At 36.1% G+C, this 24,446-nt stretch overlaps 2 protein-coding genes across 3 annotated transcripts in view; both read left to right on the top strand.

Moving 5' to 3' along the window:
- LOC108966948 (prolyl 4-hydroxylase subunit alpha-1) overlaps positions 1-21,214 on the top strand; it is a 51,322-nt gene extending 30,108 nt beyond the window's left edge. For both annotated transcript variants that reach the window (XM_018930113.1, XM_018930114.1), the window contains exons 2-10: positions 3,593-3,853; positions 18,155-18,306; positions 18,378-18,534; positions 18,600-18,787; positions 19,051-19,220; positions 19,303-19,785; positions 19,845-19,910; positions 20,770-20,935; positions 21,004-21,214. In XM_018930113.1, the coding sequence (XP_018785658.1) occupies positions 3,639-3,853; positions 18,155-18,306; positions 18,378-18,534; positions 18,600-18,787; positions 19,051-19,220; positions 19,303-19,785; positions 19,845-19,910; positions 20,770-20,935; positions 21,004-21,089 (1,683 nt within the window). In that variant the 5' untranslated portion in view covers positions 3,593-3,638 and the 3' untranslated portion in view covers positions 21,090-21,214. The remainder of the gene's footprint in view (positions 1-3,592; positions 3,854-18,154; positions 18,307-18,377; positions 18,535-18,599; positions 18,788-19,050; positions 19,221-19,302; positions 19,786-19,844; positions 19,911-20,769; positions 20,936-21,003) is intronic.
- LOC108966947 lies at positions 13,425-15,510 on the top strand. Its single transcript, XM_018930112.1, has 2 exons — positions 13,425-15,044; positions 15,113-15,510. The coding sequence occupies exons 1-2, from the start codon at positions 13,425-13,427 to the stop codon at positions 15,446-15,448; spliced, it is 1,956 nt and encodes a 651-aa protein (XP_018785657.1). The 3' UTR covers positions 15,449-15,510.
- Positions 21,215-24,446: the final 3,232 nt, after the last annotated feature.

Genomic DNA, 24,446 nt, shown 5'->3' with positions numbered 1-24,446 from the left:
AAAACGATCTAATGAAGTGTCCTGAATTCTAATTAAGGCAATTCGCTCTTCAATTTTACTCTAAGGAAAAGATAGTTATTTTTCCGTGGTGCAATCAATTGGTTAGACCCAAAAATTTTCCATAGCTATAAATAAACAAAAAATCAAGTAATTGAAATAAAAACCCAAATAAATAAACCGTTGCATTAACGATTTTAATCGAAACCCGTTATTTAGTTCTCCATGAGCTCGTTATTATTACCTAACTTCAAAAGTTCTCTAAAAAATTCATTATAAAAAAGTGTTCGGTGTTATTTAAATATAATATAAAGTCGTAGTATAAATAAGGAATGAAGAATGAATGTTGTTAAATTCTTTTTAATGATTTCGATCAACCGCATGTCTTTGAGAAAGCTGAAAGCCATTACAAAATTTCAAACTCATCAAAGCCATTGCCATCAAACAAGACAATTAAATTAGTTCTTAGAATAAAATGTAAATAAATCAAGATATGTCTTTTTGATTAGAAATGATGAACAGTTAACCTTAATGTCTAGGTTTATATATATTTATGTTTATGGGTATTAGAAAGTCGTTGATTTAAGCGAATGATAATGATTATGATGGAGTTACGTGACTGAAGGCATGGAGAAAATAAATACTATATATGTCGCATTTATATTTACATATGTTTGTATATGAATTTTTACTTACTAAATTAACATACAGATAATTTTTCTATTAAAACTTAAGAAACTAAAACAGAAATATTTCTCTTAAAATTTTTGTCTTTAAAACCCGTTTCAATAATTTTCGTCTTTCTGATATTCTGATCTATGATCTGAATTTGACAAATTTATTATGTTCACAAAACGGTACATTATATTTTAGCTTTTGAAGCAGATTTTATGAGCATTTATATTCTAAGAAAAAATAAATAAGTATTTATCTCATGAGTCACATCTATTTGCATAGCAATTTCCCCAGCAGTATTTTATATCTAATTGAGTGCACTGTATTTTTTATAGCCATTTAATAGAACAACAAAACAACTTTATAATGTTTATGTTAAATGAGGTGAGTTTCATTAATAGTAGTAATCAGCTGGAGAGTGTGCTGTGCGCCGCGAGTTGCATTGCTGATGTGATTAATTTAAATTAGGTAAGATGGTAAGATGAGTGTCTTGAAGCTATTGAAGTGGCTTTTAAATACCATTTGGACTCCAAGAATCAACCATTCGACGTGTGTATGTAAGTCTGTAGAGTCTCTCAACCATTCGCAAGCTATATGTACGAATTTAGATGTATTTGAAAGCAGTGAATTTGAATAGTTTTACTTGAATTTTTTTTTTCGATTAATACAAATTAATTTGGTTTCTTCTTACAATTTTTTATCTACATTCTTTAGTTTTTTTCTTCTTACTATTTTTCCTCTAAAATCATTATTATCTTACAATGCCCAATATCGAAATGTAATATGTTTATTGTTAAGAGTTTTTTAAGATTTTTGTACACATCACATACATTCATTCGGACGTGTGATATGACAAGCCATCCCACTCGAAGCTAAAATTATTAGCTTCAATGTCCAAAAGATCTAGGTAACTGAGATTAGCTGTCTTATAGATGCAACAATTCCATGCCTCTATTTACCGCCTATAAATATATAGCCGCAAAGACGCCATCTTAAGGCACTTATATTTTTGCAGACGTTTTTACAATTATAATATTGGGAAAAAATTGTCGACCTCAAAGTTATAATTGTACAAAAAAATCATGCGCTGTAAATTATATCCCGAAGACCTGTGCGAAATTTTATTAGGATCGGTTGAGTACTTCGCGAAAAACTTTTCCAGTCTTCGAAACCTTTTTCAAAAGTACTTTTTGGGATGACCTTCAGCTCCTTCAGCGAATTTTCATTTATCTCTTCGATTGACTGAAATCGGGTTCCACGGAGCTATTATTTAGTTTGAAGATCAAGAAAATATCACACGGAGTTAAATCTGGTTCATATATATGTGGCTATTAATTCGCTCATATCGCGATTCGATGCGATGGTGCATTATCATTATCAATTCCGACCGTTTTCAACGGATGCTCCCACGCAAACGCCTCAGTACATCCAAATAGAACTCTTTATTGACCGTCTGTAACTTCGGAATAAATTCGTGATGCAACAAACAACGAATATCTAATTCACACTGTTCAAGCATGTTCAAAGGGATCTGTTTACCGTACACTTTTTGAAAAAAATTCGTCTTCATCGGGATGAGTCGATATTTCGAATGGACTCGCAAAAAATATCGAGCTCTTTTGCCATCCCTCTAAGACTTGCTTGGCGATTTTCAAGCACCATATCCTTCACTTTTTTAACATTTTCATCAGTTCAAGAGGTCGAAGGTCGTCCAGCTTGTCTTCAACGATCTCTCAACCGCCCTTATGCCACCCGTAATCGGTTGTTTTTGATACAACTGAATCACTGTAAGTCTTTTCCGACATTCGCAACGATTCGCAGACGAGACTTGTTTAGATAATTTAATTTAATTAAAATTTCCGAATGTTTTTTGTTTTGGTCCCAATGTATTATATATGGTTAAACTCGAGCGCGTAACTTTTCAAGGCTGTATCTTCAAAACTATTACTCAGATATGCTTGAGCATTTAAGACAATATTCTAGATATACAATGGAATTAAATAAGGCAATAAGACATCGATTTTTTGAAGCCCTAAAGCCCGTGTAATCCCTTTCTGAATGGAGAATTAAAGAAAGTTGCTTATCATTTCGAGCTTGCTGCTAAGGCAATAACAATTTTAGAGGAAAGGTCAATGGAGATCGAGATTTCCTTGCCTGGAATTGCATATACATAGGTTCGAATGAAGTAAGAAATGTTCCAGTATTGGCTATCCGTCTTTTATCTTCTTCTTATCATTTAGCATTTTTATTTGTTCCTACGCTCTACGCCTAAAAGTCTTCACGTTTTCAATAAATTGTATCTAAAAAAATCTTATTCAAAATAAGAACTCTTGAGCTTGATGTTTTGACAGTACAAAAGAAACGATACTTCAATTAATATTTTGCCGTACAATAGAAAAAATTTATTTGCTGTTATTTTCGATATTTTTATGGCCTTCAGTTCCAGATTTTCAACTAAAGTGGGAGAAATGTGCTGGTTTATTTCTAGTCAATGTCAAAGTCTAGTTTATTGCTATTTTAAAGCATTTCCATTTAGCCTCAACTAGATTGATTTTGATTAAACGCGTTTTCAGTTAATGTATATTATTTATATGACAACATTTTAAGCTGTTTTAGCGGCTTTGAAGCTATTTAAATTATGCTTAGAACAAAAGGCGTTTATAAATGGGTGTGAAACGTATTATTCACATAAATTTATGATCGCTTTATGCATATAATTACTTGAGATATATTTAAAAATATATTTTTTGCTTTCACCAAAACATGAATTAGTGCCATAACCTGTACAAACAATATTCTCTGTCTAAAATTACAAAAATATCAAAATAAAAAGTTAAGCTTTGCAAGTTGAATGTGTCGTCTGTATAATTTTTCAAGTTCACAACAATTTTTTTATTAAATTTTAATTTTTTTGTTTCAGCAATCCCTTACACCTTTAGGAGTACGTATTTTTACTCACCACAGAGATGAATCCCAATCAAGGCGGCGTGGCGCTAACACACTTAACGAAACTTTTGTCGATATGCTTCGTGCTGGGTACATTGACAATCCGTTGCACCAATTCCGAAGTGTACACGGCGTTGGCAGAGATGGAAGAACTGCTTGAGACTGAATCGGTATTAATAACTAATTTAGATGGTTATCTTAAAGTGCAACAACAAAAGTTGGACTACCTCAAAAAGTGAGTAAGGAAATATTGTATAAACATCCCAATACACATAATTATATAACTTATTCAAAACTAAAAAATATATATAGTATGTCTGTACATATGTTTTAGTTAATTATCTTCCGAAATAAATCAGAGCAAAAAACTAAACGATTCATTTTTCGACAATATAATTTATTTAATGTGATAATTAATTGCATGATAATCATAAAAAATGCTAAAAACTCAACGCGCGAGCACCTGCTATACAAATATATATATATAGTTATTGAAACATATAAACTCTCATAATAAACAGTGACACTGGTTAAATGACGAGAGCAAACATTTTCGGAGTCACTAATAGCCGCCAACAATTATTTTTTAATTATAACCAATTTAAATTAACAATTTAAATAGACAAGCTATCAAGTTGGCAAAGCTTGGGTTATGGCAAATTGTTGGAACAATAAAATTATTTCGGATCTAGTAGAGTTATAAAAAAATTGTACAAGCCAAATAAAAGGAAATGCAGTTTTTTAATAATAAAAAATTATTTATTATATACATATATAGTGTATCAGTTATATACTTAGATATGTAGACGGATTGAAAGCTTGTAAATATCTTAATTCCAACTACTTTCATAGATCTGGTGGTACTCCAAAACTAATTGAGAAAGTTGAGAGTTTAAATATAGGAAGGTTATGTTAGTTTAAAAGGGCGATCCAAAAACGTTTTCCAATAAGACAGCTAAGAACGACGATTCCTTGAGCTATCTCAATATCCCTAAGTATTGATCGAAAATACTTTCAAATTCGACAGCGGGTCTTGAGCTTGCCAAATTTTTTTTTTAGGTGAGTGATATCAATTCCGGCTTTTTTTGCCAAGTTCGCCGTAGATATTATTGCCAAGATGTTCAACTTCAATCTTCCAAAAGTTGGACAAAACAGAAGAAAGTGAATGGGTGTTTCCTCTTACCTAGCTCCATGTAATAGTTAGAGTCCGACCAAGCTTACGCGAAGTCCAGAGGTCCAGCGCTAGAGCATAATAAGACAATGTATCTTCCTAACAAACAAACACGAATGCTCTCTTTTTCGAACGCATCGGCTTAGCAACTTTATTTTAACTACCTCAAAATTAGAACAATTGAGCTAAAAATATTGAAAGAATTTGGAACTTTTGTCATGACATCCAACAGGTCGAACATAAAATCAAACGTACACAAATAATGAGATCCTGTGAAACTTAAACCTCGAATAGATATTTGCCCATGTTCAACAACTATGAAAAGTTAGGTTAGGTTAATTTGGTAGGCCAATAAGCCAGGCATAGCTAGTTTTGATCCTTCCTGGGCGATACTAGATGCAGTTCAGTTGTTAGGTCCGAGAGGAGTCGTCATCCTTTAGGATACCTGCGCTTGACGCGAATTTTAACAGATTTTGCGGCTTCTCTATCGATACCTCCTCATACCGTGGGGACCCCAGTTGCTTATAGCGTAGTCTTGCCAATGCGGAACAAGTGCACAAGAGATGCTCCATTATTTCTTTGGTGTCCCGCTCTAGACATTTCCTGCAGTCTTCTCGATCTGTAAAGCAAGTTACACATCGATCTTTGAGGGGCTTCACGGCCAATCAGTCTAAAACAAGTTGAGAGGAACCATTAGAAATTTTCGAGTGTTTCTCATCCGAAAACAACATATATAATATGAAGTTCTTGGCTGCTGTAATGGTATCTTAAATAATTAGTATAATTTATATCAATATAGATATTAAACTATACAAAGACCCGAACTTTTACTGTTCAAAGTTCAGCATTTGGGATCTTGATCTCAAAAATTCAGATGAAAATTAACTTTAATATAAGTATACGAAGTTTTTCCAGAATTAGCAGAGAAACCTTTTAAACTTCACCACATCCGGTCTATATCACAATACCATTCCTCGCTTTGAGAAACAGCTGTTTCAAAATATCTTGAGTCACAGTGATCCAAGGGTGGATTGCGCACTAAAATTTTAGTTCAATCAGGTTGATCTCATGGTCAACATGCTTACATAAATTGATAAATTAGACTCAGTACCGAGCAACCGAAGTTTTTTGCCCTACCATGTGTGTCAGCGCTCCGAAGTTCGAAATGGTGTGGCAATAATTAAACAAAGTTCAGTATTTGGTATCTTGATCTCAAAAATTCAGATGAAAATTAACTTTAATATGAGTATACGAAGTTTTTTCAGAATCAGCAGAGAAATCTTTTAAACTTCACCACATCCGGTCTATATCACAATACCCAAATCATATATGATTATATGTACCAATGTTTTTGAATTGAGTTTATACCTATAAATGATAATACCCTGGTGGAAAATTCATGGAAAAGAAATCTGTTTAGCTTTCAATTTACAGAGTTCCAATTCTGGTACACATTCTTACACTTACCATATTTAAGACTGTGATATTTTAAGAAATACTCATTGATATATTTTACAGAATTTTTCTATATTTCTGAGCTAATTTGAAATTATCTCGTGTTCGAACCTTCGGGAGTCTTAAATTGCTTAAGAAAACCATAAGCGGAAAAAGCTTTGAATTTAGGAAATAATTGATTTTTGAATAACCCTTGTTTATCCCCGTACAATCTTTTCCTTTAGTTTCGAATATTACTCTAAATTTTAAAATTAAATTAAAATTGTGACTCATATCAATAAATGGAAAACACCTTAAAGCTTCCATAAACTATTTATAATTTGTTTAAATTGCACTGGGTCCTGAACTAACACATATTCATCCAATCAATTCAGTTTTTCCTGCAGGGTATTTACATACGCAGTAAAGTAGTCTCCCAAGCACTTCCTACTTAATAAAAGATTTCCTGTTGCATATGCACACCCGACAAAAATATGTTTATATGCAAGTTTCAATACCCCAAAGTCCTTTGTTGGCGCTGCAATTAAACACACAAGGACAAGATTATTAAACCCGCTTGAAGGGGAATCAACTTTAGACAGCTGACAGCTGTTCACAAACTACATTCGAATCCTTACTGATCCTGCCTGCTTGCTGCTCCAATGTGTTTGTGTTAATGATCTTTTTTCAATATGTTCCCTGTCTCTGCTCGCTTCACTTTTGCTCGCTGACTGATTCGACGCTCTCCGTGTCTACATAGTGGCTAGAGCGCAGGAGTTGTTTCTGCATGCATTGTCATTTAATTAATGATTGTTGTTGTTGTTGCAACTGTTACTAGTTTTGGCGCGTGCCTCCTGCCACAGCACAGGCGCTCTTTGTCTATTTTTTCATATCTGTCGCCTTTGGTTTGATCTCCTTTTCTAACGGCTGCTTGATCCCATCACACCTTTGCATTTAAGTGCTTACATTTGTATGTATGTATGTACATAACTGCATCACATACAGTAAATAAAAGCAACATCTTCTGTTTCATTGTTGCACATTTCTTTGGTACGTGCCACATTTTGGCAGCAACTGCTCTGTTGCGCTTTGCAACTGATTTGTGCCGACTGCGAAGCAAAATCAACGAAAATAGCGTTGCAAAAGATTTACTTAAGAGTTAGGCAAGATGTTGTAGTTCAAAATCAAAATTTTTTGCAGTAGTTTTTAGAGCTTCGAAGTTTCACATCGAAACTAAGCAACGCAAAGCAAAGCAAAATGCTGAGAAGCTTTCATCTTTTAATGCATTGACAAGCTTCAGATCCTTTTTTATAATAGAGAAGCGGGATAGTGTTTTATAACTATAAACTGTCAAAAACAGCCAGAAAAGCTTTATTGAAATCAGCCATTATAAGAGAGATTACTGATTGTGTAATTTTCGTGCCGTTTTCCAATGATCTGATTACTTATATCTTGATTGAATAATTTCCCGAGATTCTACACACAGTATATCCTAACGCTATGCTATTGCATAGTGCCGACATTTGAGTCACCACGAACAGCTGATAGATTATTTAATCCTGCGCTCAAGCTTCGACATTACTCTCCCCAATATTAACCGTTCTTTTAAAACATTTCTTCGTCACCCACCGAGTTTCTATCTCACATGCCCATTCTACAGCTCCTTCTTCAACATACTACTTGACTTGTACGCTTAGTGAATTGCAGAGTTAAATGGCTTCAAGTTTCTTGGTATAGCTCCAGGAGTCATTAATATGCTTTGGTAAAATGACCGGTATTAAATCGATTGATAGATTGATTTTTGTTATCAAAAACGGAACGCAGTTTTCAGTATTTAGTAATGGAAGTTTTAGAAGATTATATCTTATCCGTTTAAAAAATATTCCAGGTTCAATCGACAATATGGCTCGTCGTAATTGAACTTCCCAAATCTGTACATTTCTCGCACTCCTTTCAAAATTCAGTCAAAAAAACATAAGTATGTATGTATATTCACTCACGAATACAAATCTAATAAGAAAAGTATAGATTAATATGAGAACTTAGCTGGAGATATATTTTCAGGTATATTAAATGAACTCACAATATGTACTTGAAAATTGAAGCCTGAAATCATGTCATTTTCCATGACACAGTAGCCTCCTAACAGAGTGTGATTCCACCAGAGATCTGTTTAACCCAATGAATCCGTAGTCAGTATAATTTAGATGGTTCTTATAGCTCAATCTTACTCTAGAACACCTCAACAGCGGGCATGCGATGTATTGACAGCGATCGCACTTTTCTGCAATACTCACGGTACAAGCAAGGTGTTTAATTAATATTATTGAATATAAAAAAGCACCCCCTAAATCCAAGAACATATCATTTTAGTATCTTTGAATCAATGAACTCAGAGTCAGTATTTTCCCCTGGCCAAAACAATCTCTTTTTTTATTTCGGTAAATTATTTTTATACTAGCTCTTTTCTATTCGCCATTTCTCTGCCCGCTTCTGCTCTCTTGTCAAAAAAATATGTAAAAACTCCAGTAAAGTTATCAAGTTTAATTCATAAAAAAGAGTACGAGAAGGAGGTATAAAGTGGTATATCTTCTTCAATGTTACCAAGTTTGGCTTAGCATACGTATAATAAATCAGTTAGTTTTACTTCTGTGAATGGATCAAATAAAAAATGAAAGAACAAATATCTTTTTTTGTTGTATTTATAAAACTCAAGACTTCCAATTAGTTATAGTTCCTTATAGAAAACAAAAATAAAGGCTTACGTTTTTGAATCAGAAAAAAAATTCTCCGCTACTGGCCGTTTCTTTGAGTATCTGGTATAGTTAGTTCGATTCGGTGAAGGCTAACGCTTCGCAAATCGAAGACAGCTTTTACATATGTATATGATTCATACAGGTTCAAAACGCTTCAACAGATTGGGTATTTATAGTGTTAGTTGTTAATGAAAATAGTTAGCTTAGATTAAGTTAGATGGTGGATTTAAAGAGATCGCACGTGAATTGCTCTATTTAGTTCTTTGTGAAGCCTTAGAAAAGAAGAACTCTTGTGCTGGAACTTATAAATTGACAAATCAAAAAAATGTCTGATGGTGGGCGACAAATTTTTAAGTCTAGACCTCGCAAACGAGGAACGTCATTTTCTTCCATACAGCTTCTGTAGACGGCGGTGGGTAAGTTTCTGAAATTTATTTTTTAAATTTAAAATAATTATACTTTAGATTATCATTGTTAAGATGTTTAAACGAATTCAACAGGCAGATGATGATTATGGGCTATATTAAATAAGTAACCATATGATAGGTATACCTATATATATTTATATATAATATAATACCTGCATAAAGGTGCCATATCTTGATTTATTCTAAACATTGTGCATATTTATGTAAGTATGTTCAGTTATAAACGATACGATGATGAGGGCGGGGGATCGTGTGAATGCTCAATATTTGTGAAATTTGACGTAAAACTCCAGTGATAGATTAAAAGGGTCAATAACCCATATATGTATCTCTGAACAACAAAATATGTATTATAAATACATGTAAGTCATATGTACAGCTATTCGAAGCGAGTAAATGATATTTGGAAAACTTTCTCAAGGTATAATTTACCAACGACACACGCTCTACAAAAAAATATTGTTAGATTTATGTTCAAACACAGATTTATTTGTGGGATTGTCATCACCCCACCGCCTAATGTGGCATTTATTAACTGTGAGTAATTCGACACCTCAGCAGCATTGGCGGCTGCGCCATCGGTAGCGCCTGCGCACGCCGATCAAATAACCGCATCGGTATCACTGCCTGACAATGCGCTGGCGTGAAACGGCTTTTCAAATGATTTGCTATACATACATACATAAGTGTGTGAGTGTGTTCAATCAAATATTTTTAGGTATATAAATGCATATATGCTTACTTTTCCAACCCTTGAGCGTTGAAACACTGCAAGAGGGTAATAGAGAATATCTTATAAACGTATAAAACTTATAATATCCTGACGCTGAAACTAACAAAAAAACAATTCAACGTTAGGAGAGTTTACACTCAAACAAACGTGTTTCTAGCAACAAATTGTAACGGCCGAATTAGTGTTTTTGTAGGGAGGGTATTTTGTATCAAAATAAGCTACGAGTGCTTGTTCAAATATACTTACATACGTGTCGTTGTGTGTGTATTATTATTATTATACCCTGAACAGAGTATATTAAATTTGCCATTAGGTCTGTAAAAGTCAAAAGAAAACGCCGTAGACCCTATAAATTATAATTCAACGTGACGAGCTGAGTCGATTCAGCTATTCAATCTATCATTTGACAGAACTGTGGATATTGGGCCACTAATCATACCTGTAGCTGTCATATCAACTGACCGAATAAAAGCAAGTTCTTGTTAAAAAATTTTGTTTTATTTGTGAAGGGTATTATAGTTTTTGTACAGCTGAGTTTAACGCTTTTTCTTGTTTTCGTATGTGTTTGGCTTATTCGTTTTGATAGGTACATATATACTCATGAGTATATAAAAGTAATAACATACATATTTATATACCTGTAATATATTTCGTTATTACAATTTTTAACTTCTGAGTTATTTGAAGAACGAAAGTTCATGTCAATTGGTTAAAAGACAATGAACTCTATTTAAAGATTCACATTTCGAAGGCTCGCTTAACGCAGGTTAGGTTAGGTTAAAAAGTCGAACCTGACAGGCAACTCACTTGGACAGCTGATAACGCCGATCCGTTGTGTTACTTTACAAACACCTATATAATATGTATGTATATCTTAAGATCCTCATCAACAATCGACAAGGCGCTTTGAGAGTATCACAAATTTGCTTAGGCGCTGAAGTTAGTTTAGGTTTCTTGGTTCGCCGAAGGTAAGACTACCATGATCCACTTCACCCTCCTTCATGAAGCTTTGACAACTTGTGTTCTTTAAGATTTTCAATCTTATCACATCAACGTCGTTGGACAAGGTCCAATAAGAAGCTCTAGTCAGCTCAATGCAGAGTGCTCCAGATTATATTACTATCTTTAAATAAGCAATGAGCTAAGAATTATAAACGCTTATTATCATCCGAGAGAACAATTTTTGACATTTATTTTTTGAAGATTATCTCTTTCAAATATTGAACATGGCTACGTCTTAGATAGTCCATCGGTTGAGTTCAATTTTCGATTACTCGTTCGAGCATTTCGACACGCAACTGTCGTATTACACACTTGATGTTTTGCTCCAAGGTCTGAATCGAAGAGGAAAGGTTCGCAAAGACCTTAGACCTTACATATCTCCACAGGAAAAGTCTACTGGTGTGATATCACACGACTTGGTGACCAATCGACCGGCCCAAAATGTGAAACTATTTGCTCAATGAAGTGTTCTCTCAATTAATTCACTGATTGATGTGAAGTGTGGGAAGTGGCACCGTCTTGTTGAAATCAAATACCGCCGAGATCTACAACTTCAATTACAGGCATCAAATAGTCGGTTATCATGGCTCAATAACGGTCGCCATTAAATGTTATGTTCTCACAGTCCTTATTTTTGAAGAAATATGGATCGACGATTACGCCGGCCCACAAAACAAATATTTTTTCTAAATGAAATGGCTGCTCTTAAATCTCTTCTGGTTGCTGTTCGTCCCAAATGCGTCAATTTTGCTTGGGCCTCATCGCTGAAAAAAAATTTGGCTCAGAAACTTCGGATCTTCTTGGAACTTTTCAGAGTTGATAGAGCGAAGCGATGTCGCTTGGAAAGGTCGAGCGGCCTCAGTCCTTTCACGAGATCTCGACGTAAAATTATTGAAACAAGCAGCTCTTCGTGGATCAACCACCCGTCAATTTTTGACATGAAAAAAGTTCTTAACATATCTAATAGTGCTACAAAGAGCGGTTAAAACATATCTTATAACATAGTAACGGTTATCACCGACCGGGAACAGGGTCGTCCTAAACTTATATTTGTGAGCTCCACGCTCCATGCTTTAGAGAACTTAAAAATAGCACTTTCCAAATAAAAATTCAAAATTTTAACCGGCTCGAAGCCTTCAACTAACCTTATACGAAATTACTACACAACTCGTTGTTCGAAAACATACTCGTATTCTTCATTAACGTTAACGGTGACAATGAAAATGCTTTTTATAAACGCCGGCTGCGCTTGCGCAAACAAAGCATACACATGGCGACGCAAGCGCCGGGGGTGGAAGAGTGCTGGCGGGGACTGCTAGAAGAAAATGCATGCAGTTAAAAACTACCCTCTGAAGTTATTTGTGTCGCACGAGTCATTGACATACAATAGCAAAAACATATTTACTACGTGCATACATACAAACCTATGAAGAAAATTATTTCACTGTAGTAAACACATACAAACCTACATATGCATGTATGAGTGTGTGCGTGTAAAGTGATGTTGGTAGACAGCAAGAGTCGATCCTAGCTGGTGCCAGTGGCGGAGCACGTCAACTAACTGCTGGCAGGCAGCAAGCAGCCGTTGCAGGAGCAGATGTTTCCAATTGAGACGAATATGCGCGCGCCAAAGCAAATGCGACGGCATTGTCCAAAAGAGTTTGTTGTGTTTGTATGTACTTTTGATAATCAGCGGTTCGACTCGGTCTCGTAGTGTTATTTAGCGCAATTATTATTACACTGAGGACACACACACATGCGCACCACCACACCAACGACACTGAGCATTGTGGCACGATCTATAGAGGGGGAGCTGTGCGCCGCCATCGTCGACAATTCAGCCAAACATGAGTGGTTATATATACACACACACACACACACGCACACTACTAGTCCGGCAGAACCCAAGCGGGGTTGCAATTCGTAGTTTCTACATTTGGCAGTTGGTCTTCCGACTTTACCGACATTCTTCAGACTTCAGCAGTTGTGCGGAAGAAGTCGACGCGTACGGAAGCAAGATAATTTCGGAAACATATTATCAAACGTTACAAAAGAGAGAAAAGTGTTGATGGTGTCAAGAAAGTGAAGAATTAGTATGATTCTACGATAAATACGAGTTATATTTAAAACCCGAGCGAGTAGTTCTTTATTTCAAGTGTGCAAAACACGTTTAATAAGAAGCAGTTTCTATAATTTGTGTTAAAACTGCGAAAGAAGATCTAAAACTCAACGAGTGAAAACAAAATTAAACGCGTTGAACTTATAACCGAACTGAACCGAAAATGTCGCAACACAACTACACGAATCCGGCATTTTGTCAGGGCAGTGAATTTTACCCTACACACGGCATCGAATTGGATTCGGTGCAACAGCCCGTCGAAGCGATCTACAATCGAAGCTTGAACATTTCTTATGGCGGACATACGGCGCAGACAAATGCACGCGTTGGTCCCCTACGTCTTCAGCGAAGCATGTCGACGCGTTCGGTGAACACGCAAAAACGCCAGAAGACAACAAATTTACCTGAAGTACACTCAAGTCGTCCGCCGAAACCGCACCAATACCAACTACAACAACAGCAGCAGCTACAGCAACGCCAAAAGCAACATATGCCACAACAACAACATTTCATAAAAAGCCAAGCTTCTACAACGCCTGCGCGTACAAACAACTTTAGTGCCGTTACCGAGCCAACAAATTTCGAAACGCATACGAATTCCGGCCGTTACGCGCTCGTGCCGTTAGAGGATTTGCCTACGGCTGTCAATAAGAATAATAACAACCGTTACGCCATTGTGCCCGGTCCAACCGCGCCGCTGAACACGCTACGCCGCTACGCGAAATCTCAGGATCACCTGGATTGTTATGGTTCTGAAGGGCGCTTACACAGTGACGATGAACCCACCTCATTTCACGAGGAACCCAACTCATTCCATGGTCAAACCGCCGAGGCGACTTTCACGAGTCTACCGCCAGTCTTTGAGCGTGGCAGAGCAGCACAACCGATTTCGAAGCAGCCACAAGCATTGGCGCCGAGGATTAAGCATGCTTTCTCCAGCGATTTCGGCAGTAAAACCTTTTTGATTGTGGACAAGAATAGCAATCAACGCTATCAAATGGTACCCACGGCGGAGAATGAAGAGCTGGTCGATGACAATCAGGAGATAATACAAATGCATAATGGACGTGCGCACCGCTATGCGGTCATACCAACCGAAGAGGAGGAGGAAAACATGCTAACCGCAGAGGATGAGGAGGAAGAAACGTGCCTGAGCAATCCCGATTTGAATCGCAGCGAGAACTTCTTTGTCAGTAATTCTATGAAAACACCGCGAAATACGACGATGCGCACATCAACACCACAGAAACTGCCGGCTACAACGCACGCACCTAGTGGCAATACCTCCTACCCTGGTACGCCCATGAAAAATCCTGTGGCTACAAAAATGTTGCACGAGTTACTTTCTACGCCACGTAAAACACCGTTGCCGCGTAGCGTAACACCGCGCAATTTGTCGCCCATGGAACGTGTGCCGGAGCACCAACAACCAGAGCAACAACGCACCAAATACCATTATCGCAGCCAACAACAATTGTATTATACGCCTGGGGAACGACGCGTAGAACGCACCGCACAGAGTTTACACTACGAATCGGTGAAGACGCAAGGTGATCGCACTATGGCGGTCATAACACCACGCATCACCGCACATCAATCGAAAGTCTATCCGGAAGTGGAGGAGGAGGACTGCAGCAGCATACGCGGCAAGTCTGCCAACAACAACACTACGCCCTATCCGCAAAAGGTGGCCAATGCGACCATCACACTGGCCATTGTCTCGCTCATGATGGTGATCAGCAACAGCATGAACTCGGCACTCATCATCTACATGATTGCGCATGTAAGTCCCAACTGTGATGTGAATGTGTTTCATATTAACATAAAAATACCTTTTCTTCCACACTCTAGTTTGGCAAGTCCTTTTATCTGCAATACAGCTTGGTGTCCGCCTTCAGTGGCGTCGGTCTCGGCTTTCTCGGTTTTCGCTCGCGTCATTGCGAGTGGCTGCCGAATCGCAGCTACATTTCCGGTTACATCCTGTTAACAGTTTTCAGTTTGCTTAAATGCTGTTGTCTTGTGGTTATACTCGTGCTGGATCCCTACCCGGGACTGCCGCTGCACGATGTCACCACCGGCATCATACTGGGTCTCTCCACATTCACGATTTTCTTTATCGGCCTAGGCGTGATCGGTTCACTATGGTGCTACCGACCGCCACCAGATAATCGCGTTAATGTGGCTTAAGTTTTTATATGAAAATTAATGATAAAATATTTGAAAAAAAAAAATTCAGTTAAGTACTTATTTAGCGCGTATTATTTATTTATTATATTATATATTTTAATCATTATTGCATAGTTTTTATTTTTAGTTTTTATTTAGTTATTTATTGTTTATTTAGTTTAGTTCACAAATGTAATGCGAAAATTATATTCACGGCTAAAATACCAAAAATAAGTAGAACAAGTTGTTCATCCATTTACACTGTTCGAAAAAAGACTGTAAATAACTACATATCTTTTGAAATATACAGAGGAAAGAGGCACACACAATCCAGTTTTAGTTCATAAGTTATTCAGTCATTCTTATATAAATTAATGGTTGTACTGTTATATGGTTGTATGGGGTTATTTTTATAGTATTTTATTTATAGGTAAGCATAATTTTATTTAATTAGTAGACATTGTAAAAATTAAGTCACAAGTTCGAAAATGTATTTATAATATTTGTATTTATAATTAGTTTCTGATAATATATAAATTATTTAAGTGTATATATGTATGTAGCACGCAACCGGTTTTTATAGTATATCAATAATTTACACTAAAATTTGTAAGAAATATATTAATAAAGATTTTTGAAATCAAGAAAAAGTGTTTATTAATAAACTTCAAAGTATTTATTAGGAAATATGGTTCTTAAAAAAAAAACGCACATAGATTGTGACGAAAAAAATTTCCGGAAATTGTTAATAAAATGCAAAATATTTAATTATTCATCAACATTTATTTTTTCGCCTTCAAAGTAATCCTCAATAGATGTAAAACACTTATGCCAACGATTTTTCCAGTCCTTGAAACACTTTTCATAAGCACTTTTGGGATGGTCTTCCGTTCCTTCAGCTAATTTTGTTTTATTGTTTTCGATTGACTGAAAACGGCTTCCACCGAGCGTTTTTGCTTTTAATTCGGGCACAATCGCGGCTCGAGGCGATAGTGCATTATCATCGTGGAAAATATACATTGTTCTTCTACAATTCCGGTCATATCTCGACAAAAATTATCGCGCAAACGCATTCGCCTCTTTTTTTCATTTCATTCCGATGATTGTTGACTTGTTTGCATGTCAAACTTACAAGCCTATGTCTCATCGGTAGTTCTAATGCCCTCCATGCATATGGTATCGCAGTTCGCACGATCAAGGATGTCCAAAGAGACCTGTTTTCAGTACTCTTCTTTGTTCGATGTTTTTATCCATTGTAAAAGTCGGTACTGAGGTGTAACGAGTTAAGCAGCTGCTATAAACAAACTCGTTGACAAATCACACTAGGCCTCAGTTATCTAGGACTTCTCTGCGTAGACAAGGGGCTGCACAAACCCTATAAAAATATCAATATCCTGCAATTCGTGCAGTCTATTATTATTATTATTATTATTGTTATGCCAGATTGACTGTAAAATTGTGTCAGGCTTCATTTTTGAAGAAATATAGACCAATGATGCATGATTGTTCTCACCAAACAGAGACGTTTTGAAGAGGTAACGGCGTCTCAACAATGGCTTGTTCATTATCGTCATTTCAAATACAATAATTGGATCCATTCACCAAACGAGCGCGCTTGTTGGTCATTCGTCTTCAATTCTTCCACGAATTTGATTTTGTAAGCCTCCAAACCATGAACCCTTCTCAAAGGTTCTTCTTTGATACGCTGGCGTCTTCGGTGCACACTGTACGCGATCTCTGAGGATACTCGTTATTCACTAGAGTAAACGTGAAATCAATCTATGATTGCTTGACATCTCTACAAAAACACCGTTATTAGGTGTATTAATATAAATTAATAAATTAAAATGTACACAGTTTTGAGACTTCGAGAAATACATAATTTAGTTCTCAAGAACCTAGAGTGGTCTACCTTTCTCGCCAAATTGGTAAAATTTTGTTCCTGACCTTTCAAATTTGATTACCAAGAAATTGGAAGCGTTTTTTTTTTTTTTTGGACTATGTAATAAGAAGATATCAGGTTTCTCTGAAAATTTTCAGTTGAAATGTAGTAGTAGTAGTGTTGCCTCTCCTCGAAGGTATGTATTATAACTGAATACTTTGAAAATTCTGTTTTAAGGGATTACATAGATTTTCTCGGGAAAAAACAGAATGGAATTAAAATATTTTATTGTTAAAAACATACATTATTAACAAAGAAATTCTGGAATTTTTGGGAAAGAAAAATATTTTAAACACGGCCATTGTATGTGACGTCATTTATTTAATAAGACAATAAAAAAGATTCGATTTTTTGTAACCCGTAAATCCATGTAACCCCCTTAAACGTGAAAGGTTTCAGAAAGGCTTTGGCAAAGCGTTTGGGAAGTCTTTGTTTATATATTTGGAACCAGAGTTGCCCATTAAATCAAAAGTAAAACTGGGAATGTTTAAAATTTAGAATTGTAACCCAAATATAATATGTTTAGGAAAGCCATGTGGATAGTTTTAGAATAGAAACAAACCTTATTAAAATAACTCATTACATCATAACATCTCAACACACTAGACAAAATTTTTACATTTTTCACTTCCCTACCAAATAATCAATAATTTCCCTCTATTCTAATATATGTATCTGAAAAGAGAAACGAAGATTACATCTTAGTAACTCTAAGCTTTGACAGTTGTAGTAAATTACAGAATAAATAATAACAGAAATATGTTTTTCTAATTTAACTCTTTCAGTAAGCTTGGCGAATACCAAAGAGAACACGAAGACGCAGCCACAGACATGCCGGCCTACGTCTCGAATCCAATTAATGCATACTTGCTGACAAAACGTTTGACTACCGATTGGCGGCAGGTGGAGAATTTAATGGCGCACGATGTGGGCGTCGGTAGGTTAACTTTGTTAAATTCTTAAATATTTATGCTTTACCTAACATTTGTGCCTTGCACAAACTTTCAGAATTCCTGACTAATATTACCAACTATCGGCATGTGTTGAAGTTTCCATCAGATGAGGACTTAAATGGTGCGGCAGTGGCGCTAATGCGTTTACAAGACACCTATAAACTAGATACGTCCAGTGTGGCACGTGGCATGCTCAATGGTATACAGTACAGGTAAGAGAATATCAACACACAAATATTTTATTATAATTCACATTTATATTTCCGAATACTTCTAGTACGGCTATGTCTTCAGATGACTGTTTCGAGTTAGGTCGCCAATCGTATGTCAATCATGATTATTACCACACAGTTTTATGGATGAATGAGGCAATGTCACGCCTCCAAGAGGAACCAACAAATCAAACGCAAACGTTCACACGCGCTGATATTTTGGAATATCTGGCTTTTTCCACCTACAAACAAGGTAAGTCATAGTTTTTCAAAAAAGAATTTAATGATTTTAAAAGAAAATTATTTCGACCACAAAAACAAAAACTAATTGACTTATGAATATATCGTTTGTGGGTTCATAAAATCTGCAAAATTTACGAGAATTTCGAAATCTACAAAATCTAAATCGTGATCACCCTGTACTTCATAGCTTGAAATGTTTTGTTAACAAGTTTTCATTGCATACTTATAGGCATATGCCAAGTCAGTAAGTCACTCATTCTTAACCCGTTACAGGTAACGTTGAAAGCGCACTCACGATGACTAATGAACTGCTCGAATTAACGCCCGATCATGAACGCGCGCGTGGTAATAAGGTATTCTACGAGAAGGAGATTGCCGAGCTTAAAGCCGAAAGCAAAGTTAAAGGTGACGATGGCAGCGACAGCACACCTGTCTCCGACTTGGTAAGCTTTTTTTTTTTTTATTTAACAATAGAAAACTAACAAATTGCTTACACAAACCGTTTCCTACACTCCTTTATTACAGCCCATCAGCAAAGGCGATCCCAGCGTATATACTTTCAACGAGCGCAAATCCTACGAAATGCTTTGTCGTGGCGAACTGAAGCCGTCGCCAGCGGATTTGCGTCCATTACGCTGTCGCTATGTGAATAATAATGTGCCGTTCCTGCGTTTAGGACCACTTAAACTCGAAGAAGCCTTCTTGGATCCGTATATTGTGATCTATCATGACGTCATGCAAGACAACGAGATTGACTTGATAAAGAAGATGGCACGTCCGCGCTTCCGTCGTGCTACGGTACAGAATTCGGTGACTGGTGAATTGGAAACCGCTAATTATCGTATCAGTAAATCGGCCTGGTTACGCACAGAGGAGCATGAGATAATTGAGAATATTGTGCAACGTACGGAGGATATGACGGGTCTAGATATGAGTGTAGCGGAAGAATTACAAGTTGTGAACTATGGCATAGGGGGACACTATGAGCCACACTTCGACTTTGCGAGGGTGCGTAAAAGTAGAATATAATTATAATTCTTCTGAGAATTAATTGAAATATTTTGCAGAAAGATGAAGTTCGCGCTTTCCAAGGACTCAATACTGGTAACCGCATTGCAACGGTGCTCTTCTATGTGAGTATATTATATGAAGTACAAAAGATAAGTGTTTATTATGAGAGGATCAGCTGGGTTTATTTTCAATATAAAGTAAATTAAAAATCTTCTCCCGACGAACAAAGACCAAACTCTATAAGTGCCTCATTATTACCGTTTTGCATGGACGATGGCAACATCTGATGAGTCGACTTTAAGAGTGTTCGAGGGTAAGGTTTTGCGGAAAATGTATGGTTATTTGCGCTTTAACACGGGCGAATACCGCAGTCAATGGAACGTTGAGCTTTACGAGATATACGACGACATTGACATAGTTTAACGTATCAACAGACAGCGGCTGCATTGGCTAGGTTATGTAGTCCGTATGAAAAGACACTTCAGCTTTGAAGGTTTTCGATTAAGTACTCGCCGGTGGAAGCAGATTAAGAGGAAACCTCCATACCGTTGAAGAGATGAAGTGTAATTGAGAAAAACACGTGTCTAAAAAAAGAGCTTTACGAAAGCTCCCTTTATCAACCTATTTTAGATATTGTCATAAATATAGGTAAAAATTTCAAGAGTAGAGCCTTTCTATAAGCTACATCTGGGAATTAGATACCTACATTTCAAACAGGCTCCAATAGGGTATGTTTGTAAACCACTTTATCTTCGATTCTTCGTTACTAGAAATAGTCTATTGATTGTTGTGTTAACCATTCTTATTTAGCATTTCTCCTAGCGGTTAGGGGTTCGAACAAAATCGGCAGCTTTACCATATATCCGGTTAGGTTCTTCAAAAAATTATAACCTTAAAATTGTTTTCGAATATGCTCAAAAGCAATACATATATAACTTAACATTTATTTTATATTTTTTCATTATATTTCACACCTTTCAGATGAGCGACGTAGAACAGGGTGGTGCTACGGTCTTCACAAATATACGCATTGCTTTGTGGCCCAAGAAGGGATCGGCTGCGTTTTGGTACAATTTACACAAATCCGGTGAAGGCGATTACAGAACTCGGCATGCCGCCTGTCCCGTTCTTACAGGCTCTAAATGGGGTAAGAACAAATTACAATAAAATAATTTACAATAAAATTTATAATCTTGAATGTCAAATATTTTTCAGTTTCCAACAAATGGATACATGAACGAAATCAAGAGTTCCGTCGCCCTTGTGGGCTTGAACCTGATCATGGCGAGTTTGCAATCTAGTGCAAAAATTGAAAAATATACAAAACAACAATAGAAGCTTAAATCAGCAGATTGATTGGACTTGTTATCAGTACTTGTACTTGCACTCAGCTGACACTTTCTAAACATACTAACCTATTTTAAAAGCTCTATGATTCAGCTTTACTTTCTTATACACATTGAACATGTTTAAAACCATTTTAGAATCTCTGCCGAAAATTATGTGCAATGAACTCGAATTTAAATTGAACGCGGCATTCAAAAAATAATCACCAACAGGAATGTATTTAGACAATATGTGTGGATTCATCGGAGAAATTCGATATGCCATTTTATAAATGCCGAAAATCTCCGGAGTGATATCCGGGCTGCATGTAAATTTAGTAAATTTAGATGCTTAATTATTAAGTACTTGTTTTATTCTACTTATATGTGTATGTATGTATTTAGTTTTCATATGAAATTTTATAAATTATGTAAATATAGAATGAATTAGAAATGTTTTAAAATACACTTGGTTTTACTGTGCTATTGTGGATTGATTGATATACATATGTATATGTATATACAAGGTAAAGAGTGATCCATTTCAAAGATTCCCACGTTTTTAAAGAAAAAACACAGCTACTTTCAATTTCATGGAGAATGAAGATTATCTCTTTCAAATATTGGCCGCGGCTACGTTTCAGAAAGTCCATACGTTGAGCCCAATTTCCGATGACTCTTTCAAACATTAAATTTGACTCGACTCGACTTGTCGGATCTTCCTGGTACTTTTCCAGAGCTCATATAGCGAAGCAATGTCGCCTAAGGAGGTCAAGCATCTTCAGTTCTTGTGCAAGCTGTATTCTGTACGCTTTCAATTTAAGAGAAAAATGTAGAAGTCGTTTCATAATTTAGTCTAAGTCGCTGTGAACGGCGTCGAATCGACTCTCCACGGTATTCGTGTATACTCCCTGCTATGGCTGCTATATTTTCTTCCCTGCGTTCTGGACCTAGTCTATTCGGTCGAATATTATCCAGTCATGAATACTGGGGTCAAAATGGATAATGGTGTTGCAAATAGTACGCTCAGCAGGCGAAATAAAGTTGAACGATTTATAAAAGTTGTCGACGCGTAAGTCTCTCCACGAAGAAATGCCAAACAACTCACATGATCTTTAAAAAACGGCTATTGAAAAAAGTACTTCTACTTGAATCGCCCGTTATATTCGATCCAAGGTGAATATCAGAAGCGCTACATCACATAAATTCTATCCAATTATCAGTTCTAGAAAAAGTTTTGTTTAGTGGCGTCATAAAGAAGATAGAAGAAGTTATACTATAGATTGATTTTATTCATTTTTTAAACAGAGATGGTATTAATAATTAGGATAAAAAGTTTAGGGCGTTACAAGGGTCTTGTCAAGCAAACAACTACCTTCATACATGGAATCAAATTCTTTATTATGCCAAAGCTACATGTGTATTTTATAAAGATTTTGTGAAATTTTTAAAGACAAATATCAAAACTCGATCAATATGACGAGAAAAGACGTGTGAAACCATAAACTAGCTATTGAATGAATAAAAAACAAAAAATGACCTATAAAATTTCCATTAAAATCGTTTGAGTAGTTTGAAATCTTGACAACCGACTTTGAAACCGTAAGTAAGTGACCTCGAAGTGTCCAAAATTCTTAACTGGAGCAACTTGAAAATTTAGTTCAAACATCTCTAGCATATATTATGGAAATGAATAAGACAATAAAATTTTTTTTTAACCCGTGAAACTCATGTAACGCCTTAATCCGTTTCGTAACCATTATACTTTTTCATGAGGCCTTGGTTTAAGTGATGGGCCACCATCCTGGGGAGGGATGATTCGCCTTCTTACATTCGCTCGCCTTCACACGGATATTTTCTGACTACCTAGAAGATACTTGGTATAAGACCGGAAGTTGGGACCTGTAAAAGAATCGTTTCTGGCTACTTTCAAGTGAATGACACTCAGAGAACTGTCCTCAATTGCGTGAACTTCTTCACATGGTTTCATCCATCGGCGGTGCCTACACCAATAAAGAACACGCATTATACTTCTTAGGCTAAATTTGATTTCAAAGACCAATTGATCCAATAATGCACACTAATATTGTTAATCGAATTTTACAAAGTTTTAAATAGTCAATGAAAGTAATTCCATAAGGAACCGCAAAAAATGGCAAACATCTTAAACCAATGTGCAACAAAAATCCAACTATAAGCCAATTGGACTCAGTTGTGTAATGATGTATCTGTGTTACATCTATTGTCACAAGTTAAGGCAGAAATTCGTTCTTATTGTACTAGCTGTTCCTTACAAAATCGAAAATCGAAGTTAACTGCCTTACTTAACTTCAATTTACAATTTCACAACACAATTTCATGAATTTCCGCGATATTCTCTGACGTTACTGCTTCTGATGCCCCTAATAAAGGAGGACAGCGTTTCAATAAAGAACTAGATTAACTATTTCTGCTAATTAAACAGCAGACATTCATATACATATGTAACCTGGTCTACGGAAAGGGGGCTTAGGTGTCAAAAAATCCAAAAAATCTATTTTCACTTTTTAGTTGATTCGGATGGAAGATGAGATTTTTAACAACTGTTTCCCAGAAAACTAGTTTTCGCACGTTAGCTCCCTTTTCGTAGGCCAGGTCACATATACTTATATGACTGATTATTCGTAGAAAAATTAAATATTTGAATCTAAATATTGATTCCATACCAACAGTTCTTAAAATATACATGTACATATATCTATGTGTGCATATATGTATATGTGTATGTGTGTGTATATAACTTTTATACGCTGACCCACTGCATATATATTCTCATATAAATTTTAAATAGGTATGTATTCATTTCACAAAAATAAAATACATAAATTGTATTTAGATAAGTGCATATCGACATATAAGATGGCTGCCGCTATAGTGTATAAAATTGTTATTGTGTATATATATTTATATACATACATATGTACACCGGTCTTAAACAAACTGAAACACCTGTACATAACTGTAATGTGAACGACTTACTCTGAGCTACGCTTCCCAAATCGTCACTTCCCAAAATCATGAAAATACTAGACTTCTCATTTCAAGAACAGTATTGAAAGTGACAAGAACTAAAACCGCCAACAGACGAGTGTAGAAAGTGTGAAGAATGACTTCGCAAGCGCAACTTCAAATTGTAACCAAGCGGAAGCCTCATCTTAACAGTAAAATAGGACCAACACTTCACTGCCACCTTGCACTAGTCTTCATCGCACTGTGGACTGTCACGTGTCATGCTGAGTACTTCTCATCAATCGACAGCATACCAGTGCTGGCAATCGCAGAGGAAGATTTAAT

This window comes from Bactrocera latifrons, unplaced genomic scaffold (genome assembly GCF_001853355.1).
Source record: "Bactrocera latifrons isolate USDA-ARS-PBARC rearing strain unplaced genomic scaffold, ASM185335v1 scaffold_171, whole genome shotgun sequence".
Classification (NCBI taxonomy): Eukaryota; Metazoa; Arthropoda; class Insecta; order Diptera; family Tephritidae; genus Bactrocera; species Bactrocera latifrons.
The sequence above is the reverse complement of the archived record's forward strand: the minus strand, read 5'-3'. Positions and strand labels throughout refer to the sequence as shown.